At 38.0% G+C, this 12,650-nt stretch overlaps 1 protein-coding gene across 1 annotated transcript in view; it reads right to left on the bottom strand.

Moving 5' to 3' along the window:
• SCAF8 (SR-related CTD associated factor 8) overlaps window positions 1-12,650 on the bottom strand; it is an 84,559-nt gene that overhangs the window by 19,507 nt on the left and 52,402 nt on the right. Inside the window, 5 exon segments of the mRNA XM_038393724.2 lie at window positions 2,235-2,428; window positions 4,648-4,760; window positions 4,899-5,030; window positions 8,236-8,353; window positions 10,070-10,149. Coding sequence (XP_038249652.2) covers window positions 2,235-2,428; window positions 4,648-4,760; window positions 4,899-5,030; window positions 8,236-8,353; window positions 10,070-10,149 — 637 coding nt within the window.

Below are 12,650 nucleotides of genomic sequence, written 5' to 3'. Positions count from 1 at the left end.
ACTTCTCATCCTTAAACAGAGTGAGATTAAGGATTGAAATTTTACTTTACTTTGAGCCCTGATGAATTACGTTAGTGTTAATTTAAAAACATTTAATGCTTACTGTGCTGTGGTACTTTAACCGGGCCATGGAATTTAGCAGTATTTTCTATTCTTTGTATAGGAAGTATTGTTTAATATCTTAGCACAATGAAGTGCTAAAATGGGTGCATTCTCTCTCCCCCTTTTCCCCCCTCCCCCAAAACCCTTTGTCTCCTGTGGGTATGTCTACACACTAGAAACAAACACTACAGTGGCACAGTTGCAGCTGTGCTCCTGTAGTGTAAACACTTACCACAGCGACAAAAGGGTTTTTTCCATTGCTGTAGTAAATCTACCTCTCTGAGAGGCACTAGCTAGGTTGATTTCTTCCATCAACCTAGTGCTATCTACACTGGGGCTTAGATTGACTTAATTATGTCACTCAGGAATGTGAATATGAGCAACGTAGCCAAGTAAATGGAAGTTATAGATGTGGACAACCCCTCTTTCCTCCTGATGTTTACCAAAAGGTATTTCTACATATAGCAGAGAAGAGGAGACTTGGCCTGTGCCTTCTCAGCCAATTTTTCCATAGCTCCTTGTGTCCTTTGATTCCTGTCCATCTTATCTCCCCAGTAAACAAAGAAGAGATCCCCGGCCCTCATCCACACTTACCCCTACTGCTGGCAGAGCTCCAATACTCCCACCATTCCTGAACCCCCATAAAAGCTCAGGTTCCTTGCACATTTTCCCCACTTGAGAAAGTTCCAGGCCTCCCACATCTTTCCAATAACCTGCCCAGTTACAGTTCTTTTGTCGGCACCTCCCCAGGCTTCAATTTCTGCACTGAACTCCAGGCTACTCAGCTCACCAGCCTACACTACAGCTTTCAGCCGGCAAAGCTTTAGCAGGAGCTAGAACACCAGCTCTAGCTCCCTGCTGCCTAGCTCAACAGTGCAGGAAATGTACACTATGAATCTAATTAACTCTTCTTTGTGGAGAAGCCATAAAACAAGAGACACCTACAAGTAGGTCAGGAATACAAAAACAAACTGTAAGGCGTCAGGCTGCAGCAAAATGCTGAATTCCAAAGCATCCTGGGAAAACGTAAGTGCAGTGGCCCCTGACTGAAATGGATAAGGAAGTTTACACCTCTTAGGGGTATGTTTCAAATTGTCTGAAGGCTGAGACAGGTGACTCTGCATTGGTTTACACTAAACCAATGTTTTCAAGATCATCTTTGCAAACATTAGGATCTAGAGACAATTTATGAAAAAAAGCTGAGACTCCGGAACATACACCGCCTATTACTAGAAATCTGTTGTAAATTATGCAGCAGCAGAATATGCACAACGCTAACAACAATGGTTGTAAAGTGATCCAGACTATCAGTGGACAAAGACACTTGAATTCATGGCTTCTGGCATCCACCCCAGTACACATTCTTCTAGGCTAAAGGATATTTTGTGGGGGAGGTTCTTTCTCCCCGCCTCCCTTTTTTCCTCCATCTTCAGGACGCTAGTGTTCCCTGAAGGGATCACAGCTGTCTCGAGCAGCACTCCAAAGAACCAGAACTAAAGATGAACAACTTTGAATTAACTGGGATTTGGATACTGCTCTTGGTGTTGTACACACAAATTTAACAGGGACATCCCAGTGATGTACGATTCTTGTGGATCCATCCCAACACACCCCAATTTAGTCCCTATATACAACAAAAAAAAGTATGATAGGAATGCTGACATTTTAGAAACAGGTAATTTCAGAATAGGGTGGAAGGGGGAACAGTTCTCAGGAACCCATTGATCAAATGACCTCAAATCTGCATCACAAACTCTATCCAGTCCCCTGAACTGAAAGATCAATTTTCAAGTCAATCTATGTATATGTTAGAAGGAATGCAAAATTCAACATGAAACAGAATCTACGTTGTAGTTTTGTCTATGGGGCAGGTACCACCGCTCATCATTTTTACAAGAATAAAAGGAACAGAATCCCACTTTGTTCATGATTAAATGACTGACATATTTATAGATTAATTATAAAATTACTTATAACAATCTAACTTTTGAGATTTCGGTTACTAGACTAAAATTAGTCATAATAGTACTTAATATAAATTTTGTTTCCTTGCCAGAGAAATGTAAAGGGCTACTTTTTTTCCCTCTCTCTTGAATACCAAGATATTAAAACGTAAAATAAGCATTACCTACCACTTAGTGTTTTAGACCGAATAGGAGGCAATCCCTTTTTTTGGCGTTCTTTTTCCCTTTCCCTAGCTCTTCTTTCACTGGAGTATGACCGAGATGACTTTCTCTTCCTTTCTCTTGATCTTGAGCGTGAACGTTTCCTGTGTTTACGTTTTCGGGAACCAGACCGTGACCTGGACCTCCGTTTTCTTGGTGACCTACAAAACATTTATTTTTAATACCTTGAACAGGTGTCAGGAGATAGACATACTCCACTTTTATTTTTGTTTTACTAAAAATTAGGGCTGTCGATTAATCACAGTTAATTCACATGATTAACTCAAAAAATAATAATCGCGATTTAAAAAATTAATTGCGATTAATCGCACTGTTAAACAACAGAATACGAATTGAAATCTATTAAATGTTTTGGATTTTTTTTTACATTTTCAAATATATTGATTTCAATTGCAAAACAGAATACAATGTGTACAGTTCTCACTTTATATTACTTTTGATTACCAATATTTTCACTGTAAAAATGACAAAAAAAGTTTTTTTCAGTTCACCCCATACAAGTACTGTAGTGCAATCTCTTTATTGTGAAAGTGCAATCTACAAATCTAGATTTTGTTTGTTTTTTACATAACTGCACTCAAAAACAAAACAATGTAAAACTTTAGCGCCTACAACTCCACTCAGTCCTACTTCTTGTCCAGCCAATCACTAAGAGAAACAAGTTTGTTTACATTTATGGGAGATAATGCTGCCTGATTCTCTTGTGCAGTGTCACCTGAAAGTGAGCACAGACGTTCGCATGGCACTTTTGTAGCCGGCATTGCAAGGTATTTACGTGCCAGATGTGCTAAACATTTGTACGCCCCTTCATGCTTTGGCCACCATTCCAGAGGACATGCTTATTATGCTTGTTTAAAAAAATGTGTGTTAATTAAATTTGTGACTGAACTCCCTGGAGGATAATTATACGTCTCCTGCTCCATGGTTTTACCCACATTCGGCCATATATTTTGTGTTGTGGTAGTTTCAGATGACAACACAGCATATATTGTTTGATTTAACACTGTCACTGCAGATTTGACAAAACACAAAGACGGTTCCAATATCAGATTTCTAGAGATAGCTACAACACTTAACCCAAGATTTAAGAATCTTGAAGTGCCTTTCAAAATCTGAGAGGGACAGAGTGTGGAGCATGCTTTCAGACATCTTAAAAAGAGCAACATTCCAATACAGAAACTACAGATCCCCAATGACCAAAAAAGAAAATCAACCTTCTGCTGATGACATGTGACTCAGATGATGAAAATGAACATGCATTGGTCTACATTGCTTTGCATCATTATCTAGCAGAACCCAGCATCAGCATGGACGCATGTCCTCTGAAAGGGTGGATGAAGCATGAAGGGACATATCAATCTTTAGCGTATCTGGCATGCAAATACCTTGCAATGCTGGCTACAATAGTGCCATATGAACACCCGTTCTCACTTTCAGGTGAATTGTAAACAAGAAGCAGGCAGCATTATCTCCAGCAAATGTAAACAAACTTGTTTGTCTGAGCGATTGGCTGAAAAGAAGTAGGAATGAGTGGACTTGTAAGCTCTAAAATTTTACACTATTTTTGAATTTAGTTATTTTTTATACATAACTCTATCTACATTTGTAAGTTCAACTTTCAATAACAATGTTGCATTTCAGTACTTGTATTAAGTGAATTGAAAAATACTACCTTATTCTTGCAGTGCAAATATTTATAATAAAAATAAATATAAAGTGAGCACTGTACACTTTGTATTCTGTGTTGTAACTGAAATCAATACATTTGAAAATGTGGAAAACATCCAAAAATATTTATATAAATGGTATTCTCTTATTGTTTAACAGCGTGATTAATCATGATAAAAATCACAACTCAGTATGGTAATATGGACTTTCCTTAGTGGTTGTTTAAAAGTTTAGAAAAATTAATCACATTTTATTTTACTATTGTATAGAGAAAATAAATGTACCACCATTAGTGTGGTGGAGGAGAAAAAAGGCATTAGTCTGACCTCATGAAAAAAGAATTTCGAAGTTTACAGCAGAAAAATAAGATTACAGAGGAAAAGTCCATCCCAAAGTCAACAATTTTTTTAGCTACTTATTTGTATTACTTGGAAGGTACTTGAAAATTTAAGGAATCCAATTCTAAACAAAATAAGTTGCCACATCAAAAAAAAGTCTTAAGTTACTATATAACTTAATCCTATGTTTAACTATGTAAACTATTTGTTCTATTCCAATGCAACACATAACCATGCTGGAAGCCAAAAAATCCAGAACGATGATAGAGCTACAACAAATATAACAACACTGCCTCTGTATTTTAGAATAAGATAAAGTTGCTTATACTTGAGTAATAAGTTTATTATGAAACCTTGAACGAGATCTCGAGTGTGTTCTTGATCTTGAACGAACAGCTGATTTCTTTTCTTCTTGTTCAAAGATCTCTTCCTCAACTACATCTTGCCCTTCATCTATATCCATGTCCTAAGTATGGAAACAATGAGAAATATAAGCAAAAATATACAAAACATACATTGGCATACAAAGAGATACAACATAATTTCTTAAGTTTAATTTTTTTCTTCAAATCTCAGTAATTTAATCAGAAATAGTACATTTCACCTGTTGTTGAATATCCATTGAATCATCTAGGTTTGTTTCCACTTCTAAAAACTGCTGTTGGCTACTCCCTTGTGATGGTGATGCAGAGTGCTCTGATCCAAAATTTCCCTCTTGATTTTCCTCAGGGCTTGCCTGCACAGGAAATTAATATTACATTTTAAAAGGTTGGAAGCCAAATTGTATTTTATGTCACTGAGCGATACAACACAGGACATACAAACATGACTATTAGAACATTTTTGAAAAGAGTTTATTTGCAAGTGTCTGGAATTTTTTTTTACCACTTTGTTTTTTGTAAATGCACATCAAGTTAATATGCAGTAATAAAGTTCTCTTAGCAGGTTGAGTTGAACTTAATTTCCCTCCATTCCACTCTGTACTCCAATACACAAACAAACAGAGTTTGACAAAGCCAGTGCGTTTTCAGTTCCCACCCAAAATACCATTATCAAATTAATGAGTCAGATAATGTTCATCGAGGATGACTATCTTTTCACAATTCTGGTTAATTAGAAGTAAAACTCAAACAAAAAAACAAATACATACCCTGAAGGACTATAGTAATCTTGTACAATATTAAGAAGCATATAACAAAATAGTCATATTATTTTAAATTTATAAATATTGTTGGTGCATAAGTCATTGAGAACTTATTGTAATCAGTTCCATCGAGAACCACACATTTTCATGACTAATTATTTTGTTGTGATGTAAATGCAATACCAATTTAAATTTAATTTAAAAATCTTCATTTAATTCCAACCTTTTGGACCAGTATGAGATTTAAGATAAAACAAGTAAGACAAAACAAATCATGAAACCGTAGTATTTTACGCCAGGATGTTAGTTACAAGAAAGAAATCTATCAGTGCAACTACATCTGAAAAATATCACAAATCACACTAATTTTAGAATGTAAACTATAAAATAGTTAATTATTAACAAAAAATTAACGTTAACACTTACTGCATTTTAGCTTTAGAGCTTAGGCTTGTTAAAGTGAATGCTTACAATAAACAACGTATACATTGAATGTACAAGCTGGATGGTTTGGATAACAAGCTTCCTATCTGAAATGCAGATATTGTTTGGAAAAAAAAATTCTCTCCCAAAACATCCTTTTACTGAATTAACACATTTTAGAAAAATGAAGGAAACAACTCTCCAATTTAACTACAACAGAAGCGAGATTATGTGAGTTTTACTGAAGAAGGCAGATGGCTTTCTACATGAAGAATAAATATGACCTTAATAGTTTTAAATTCAATTCAGAGAAAGACAATTTTCTAAAAAACTGTTTTTATAATAATTTTTTCGCACAGGGCATGTGCAATAGAATATTACTTCTCACCTTGACAGACTGGGAAGAAGCTATTATTATTAACATCATTTAATAACAGTAGTGCACTGCATCCAAAAAACTGCCAGGACATCATGATGGAGTCTGCCACTACTAACGGTACTGGCTATTCATAAAATGAATGAAAACTAAACTAAAAATTGACCAAAGGATAGCTCCAAATAAAACACACTTAAACTGGGAAAATGTGGATTCTTAATTTAGGATTCTTGTAATGACTATTTTAAAACATCACGTCAATTATTAGAAGTCAATTTCTAGACTGCTAACCAAATGTATCCTTTAGGAAGATGTATGCGTCTTAAATACCCAAAGAGATAAAACAGAAGTAAAGGATACTGAATTCTGGTATTTAAGCATTCTTTTAAATATACAGCTGTTTCTCATTATACGTCCACTCTGCTTAAAAACTCTGTACCTTACACTATTTAGTGACATCAAGTGGCAGAATGTTGAACAGTACCCAGATTCTTCTACATTACCTTCCTGTTTTTCTGAAGCATGTCATTGTCCCATTTCCTTCCTGCTTCATGTATTTGCCTCTCAACACCAGCATTATTTTTCCTGAACCCACCATTTTGGTTTTAAGGAAAACAAGATCAAGAAAACACAACTGTCCTTTGAATATCTCCTGTGCTCCCTGCTTCCAATTTCTACTTTATTTCTTGCTCCTTCTGTCTGTTTTTTTGCCCTCCTACTCCTCCTGAACCTTTGTATTGTATTCTTGCTTTCTTTCTCACTTTGTCTCTCTCACCAGGGCCTGGACACAAGACCAAAGGTCCTCTTCATAGCGTGCTGTATGCTAAGAGTAACTGCTGTGTATTCCAGCTGAAGCTTGAGCCTCTCAGCTGCAATCAGGACTAGATGTAACTCCCTCTCCCATGCTGATCAGCTGAGAGGCACCTGCTGGAAGCACACACAGGAGCACATCAGGAATGGGGGAGTCAGATGGTAATCCCCTGTGGTGAGACATGTCACCCTACTCTTGAATGAATTAGAAATGCTAAATTCACAGCCCCCAAAATTAGTTCATTCCTAAACTCAACCAATTTCACTCACTCAAGACCACCACATTTCACTGGAAGGTACCTAACCTATTCAATACATTTATTCTGGAATTTTAATGGTTATTTTTAGATAATTAACAACTACCAAAAACTCTATTACTCCTTCATAGGGATATGCTGCTGTAGTAGTATTTGCTAAGTAGTGCAAGTTTTCATTGTTTTGTAGAAGACTGAATCAGAACTTTACTACATTGCAGAGAGAGAGTCAATGTACAGCATCAGCTAGAAAATGAGCATTGGCTGTCTAGAACATGAGTTCTCAGTGGGGCAATAGAGGGTGCCTGCTGATTTGCGCACATAGGCTGATAAGAGATCAAAATCACTCAGACACTAGGGCACAGAATGATCTTGGGGAGGAGTTGAAAGAACCCCCTTCCACCTGCTGCAGCAGCATACAACCTACTCGATCCTCTTCCCAATCAGAGAAAAGCTCATCCGCTCAAAGTTTAGGTCCTTCTCTGAATTGGAAATTTGCTGGATTTGTGCATGACTAAGTGGGATACAGATCGCAAATGAAATGTACTTAATTATCCCTTTTCTTCTCACAAGTCAGAGCAGCATGCCATCTTTCAGCCCTCCATGAAAGAAGGGAAACCATTTAAAAAAAAATCTAAGTTAAGAAGCGAACAGGATAATTGAAAGTCAAGCGTGTCTCCAGCTCAGCTGAAGACTAGTCTCTCCTAATGTAAGTACAAAGTACAAAATGTATAGCTCACATTTGTTTTGTGGGTTTTTTTGTTATGCTTTTTGCCTTCACTTGCTCCAAGTCATCACTTTGCAAGCCTAGCCCAGGTGATTAGCTAGTGACAGGGTTTCATTATTATGAGTAAAAGTATTAGGAAGAAGACACTAAAATCATTTACTATGATAACCACAAGATGGAGTACAGGTTTCAGAGTGGAGTAGTTACCTTTTGAGGCTGCTGTTGCTCCAGGAGCTGCTGTCGGAGATGTTCCAAATTTTGTTGTTGCAGTTGTTCAGCTAGCTGATGAAAAAGTGAGTTGTTCACAGACTCTGATACCAGAGGCCTAAAATAAAATAATTGAAAAACCCTTAACATCGAAGTTTTTCTCGAGACTAAATAATCTAATAAACAAAATTTCATCGTTTAAATAGTAGCAAGCTACACATACATTTTCAAACAAATGAACTTAGTAACATACTCCTTAGTTGCAGTTATTATCCCTCCGAGTGAAATATAAGATTGTTACTCTAAGTTACTCCTGACAGAATTCTGCACCCATGTGGGGGCACAGAGTTCATATGGCCTGCATATTTCTTTGCCCCCCATGAAGAAAAACACAAAAGAAATCTGCAGGGGGGCACACGTCTCTTTCCCGGCAGCGCATCTGTTCCAGAGTGCCTGGAGCAGCTTCAGAGACACAAATCATTGCGTGGGGAGGGGGCTCAGTGTGCGTGCCTGCTGGGGGCGATGTTGCTCATAATTAGGGGCGGGGCTGGCCAACAAGCAAGAGAGACTCTGTCCCTCTCTCTTGATACTGCAGCTCAAGGGGCGTGGAAGAGAGTAGGTCTTTTTGTTATGCAGGAGGAAGGCTCTATGCCTGAGGCACAAGTGTAGCAGCCTGCCTGCCTAGTAAAATGTAACTTCTTGAGAATTGAAAAAATACTTAATTAAATTAAAATCATGTTACTGAAAAGTTTGTTTTTAAGTTAAAGAAAATAGCTTTTGTAAAAAAAACTACCACATTTTGTTAATGTTGCTTTTGATCGTTAATTGATCTCATTCTCTGAGGCAGAAATGTAGCAACCTGTCTGCTTAGTAACATTGTTAATTACGATTGTTAGTTAACTGTTCCCATTCTCTGTCAATTCCCCTGGAAGCATAAAAACCTGTAAAAGTTTTAAGGCCCCTACCTCGCAAAAGTGACGTAAAGCCTTATAAATGCCAGTAAGGTAATCGGCTAGGAAGATCTATGCACTCATTTTTTTCCTGTGCCAAAGTGGCACAATGGGGTTAGATTTTTACTTACCCATTTAAAAAAAATAAAGAGACTTCTGAAGGCAAATAAAACATTTACCAAGCATTCAATAAAATGTCAGGACAATCAGAACCAAGCACTTCTCAAAGTACCCAACTAGGTCCAGAACAATGATTAGCAAAACTGTATGACTTTCATGTGTGAAAGTCTGAGCTGTTTAAAATGACATTCTGCTCCCCCCCCCCCACACACTTTGGTGTTCTGTAATGGAATTTAAATGAAAATCCAGGATTATAACTGAAATGCAGGGTATTAGTTACCAAGTATTTGTAACTTAACTTTCATGTGTCTAGGAAATGCTGAATAGTTAATGACTTTTTTTTGTATTGTAGTTTAAATAACTTACCAAAACAATTGAAACTGGCGTGATTATATTGCATTATTTTGACAAATAAAATTTGCAGAATTTTGAATTTTTTGGCACAGAGTCCCCCAGGAGTATCTAAGTTGAGCGCTATCTTCAGACCAAACTCTCATTCTCTCTGTTCTAAAATGGCAGGCATCCAGCTGAAGGATTCTCATGCAATGGTAGAGATGTTGTATTAAACATTTAAAACAAATACATGTCTATCATTCAAATTCATGTAAATTGTTCTGTTACCACTGCTCCAGTATAGTAGTTGACGTATACTGAAGGACCAGACAGCTGGTCTACTTTTCACACTGAATGTTCAATCATCATCATGTTTAACAGGAAAAATGATCAAATTAATCTAATTTAAAAGGAATGTAACCTGATCTTACAGTTGGGAAGTGGGAGTTTCCTTTTTAGGCTCTTCACTGAGTTCAGGTTCTTCCCCAAAATCAAACCTGTCCATCAGCTTCTAGGAGAAAACAAATCAAGCATTAGAAAGAGCATTTTTATAACATTTCCTACCAAGCCATATAAAATACGTAGTAATCTAAAAACAGGAAGTTTCTGTTTCTGCAATGACTTAATGTAGGAAAGCTGGCCATTCTTTTAAATAGAAAACCCTTAGCTGCATCATTCTTGACTTCTGCTTGTTAATCCAAGAAGAACATGTGTTGCCCAATAGTAAAGAAATGACTACTCTCCTGGGGTAAAGCATTAGAGAGAGAGAGAGAGTGTGTGTGTGTGTGTTTTCCTTCAGCAGTCGGCCAATTACTATGGCCAACGCCAACATCAAACATGGCATTGAAGAAGAATTACCTGTTAGATACTGCTTGTGGATGTCCAAGGAATTAGGGCATTGTTTTCTTTCAATGGTTTAATTTTAAGGGAAAAAAAGTCAAAGATACAAACAAAATATATAGATTAAGAAACACAAGTTATTTGCCATGGAAACTGTGGTAGTTCTTCAAGAGCGCTGTCTCTACACTTGCAGTGCCTCACAAGTGCCCTCTCTCAGCACTGAACATTCAGCAAAAGTTAATACCACCAACCACCTCAATTCCTTCTGCTAAACACCAGTCTTATGAAAGCAGAATTTAGAGAGAGGGGAGAAGGTAAGGAGGTACACAGAGAATGTAATCTTAAATAACTAGTTAACATGAATAAATAGCTTTTTTCCTTCTTCAGGGTGGCCTCTGCTTATTCTAAATTATGGGAGTCTAGCAAACAATACAAACCTCAAAAAAGGCTGGCTACGGGGCTTGTATTAAGCAAGGATTCTGCTGAACTACTTTCCCAAAGTGAGCATCAGATCTAGAAATAAAAAGAGTAGTGCTGTGCAAATGTGTGTACAGAACTCCAGGAAGCAACTCTGTAGATTTCAATGAAGAAAACATTATTGAGGAAGGCCACTGATGACACCTTAGCCATGGTAGAGTGCACTCTAAGGACATGTTTACACTTACCTCCGGAGTGATCGATCCAGTGGGGGTCAATTTATTGCGTCTAGTGAAGACACAATAAATCAACCATCGCGCGCTCTCCCGACAATTCCGGTACTACTCCACCGGAGTGAGAAGCATAGGCGGAGTCGATAGGGGAGCGTCAGCAGTCAATCTACCGCAGTGAAGACACCGCGGTAAGTAGATCTAAGTATGTCGACTTCAGCTATGTTATTCTGCCTCCCCCAAGTGTAGACCAGGCCTAAGACCCTGAGCAACTGACATCCTAGGTAAGGTATAACATATCTGTCTTGGTGCACAGCCTAATCCACTTAAGGCAGGCACTTAATTTAAATGGCATTCCCTTTATATTGATCTCCAAAGGCTACAAGTAGTCTTGCTCATTTCCTAAATGCCTACGGTCCTGATTCTCTTAGACTCATAGGCTTTAAGATCAGAAGGAACATAGTCTGACCTCCTGCACACTCGCGAAAACCCACTCTAGCTGAGTTACCGAAGTCCTCAAATCACGGTTTAAAGACTTCAAGTTACAGAGAATTCACCATTTACACTCGTTTAAACCTGAAAGTGACCCCGGGCCCCATGCTGCTGAGGAAGGAAAAAAAACCCGGGTCTCTGCCCATCTTGACATGGTGGAAAATTCCTTCCCAACCCCAAATATGGCGATCAGTTAGACCCTGACCATGTGGGCAAGACCTCCTAGGCAGATACTCTCTGTAGTAACTCAGAGCCCTCCCCATCTAGTGTTCTCATTTGCACTAAGTTTGCTTGGGTGTCAATGCAGCGTAAAAGAGACTTATTGTAATGAGGATCAGGCCATCGTTTCTACCAAATAAAACGTCATGCCTTCTTAACATCTAAGATATGGAATCTAGCTTACCCTGGGCAAGGATAATGTTTGGTAAACTCCAGTAGCCCATCATTAACAAAATAAGGAATGTCACTGTATTCTTGGATTCCTGGGTGTTGTAACTGCAAGTGAATCTTTTCTTGGACAGTTTTCATTTTCATTTGCAGAGTTGCCTCCATATGTCCGAGCAACTTTTGGAACAATATGAAATCATCAGATGGTGAAACAAGTGAGATGATCAAATCCTCAAGAGAAGCTGAGAAAGATGCAATTCCTCTTGCTAGTCAAGAGAGGATTGCCGCCTATAGACAGTCATCCTCCTCTAAATCAGACATGTAGTCAAGAATACCTGCCAACAGAGGGAATGAGATGTCATAGATATTGGTACTAGTCCAAGTGGCAAATCTCAGGTATCTATGGCTCCTAGACTTAGAAGGGATGAGATCTTCTGTGTAAGCAATAGATCATGAGAGGCGTTTCTGAGGAGACAGGGAAAGGGGGTTGGATGGAGGTAAAATGGACAGCATAACCAAAATGGCCTCCAATACCCATCTGTCTAATGTTATAGCTGCCCATGCTTCATAAAAGAGAGAGAAGCGGCATCAAAATTGAAAAAGGGGCGTTGTGTCATGCAGCTGAGAGAACCTGGTCAATGGGTAG

This window comes from Dermochelys coriacea, chromosome 3 (genome assembly GCF_009764565.3).
Source record: "Dermochelys coriacea isolate rDerCor1 chromosome 3, rDerCor1.pri.v4, whole genome shotgun sequence".
NCBI classification, from domain to species: Eukaryota; Metazoa; Chordata; order Testudines; family Dermochelyidae; genus Dermochelys; species Dermochelys coriacea.
This window is presented reverse-complemented; position numbering and strand designations above follow the sequence as displayed.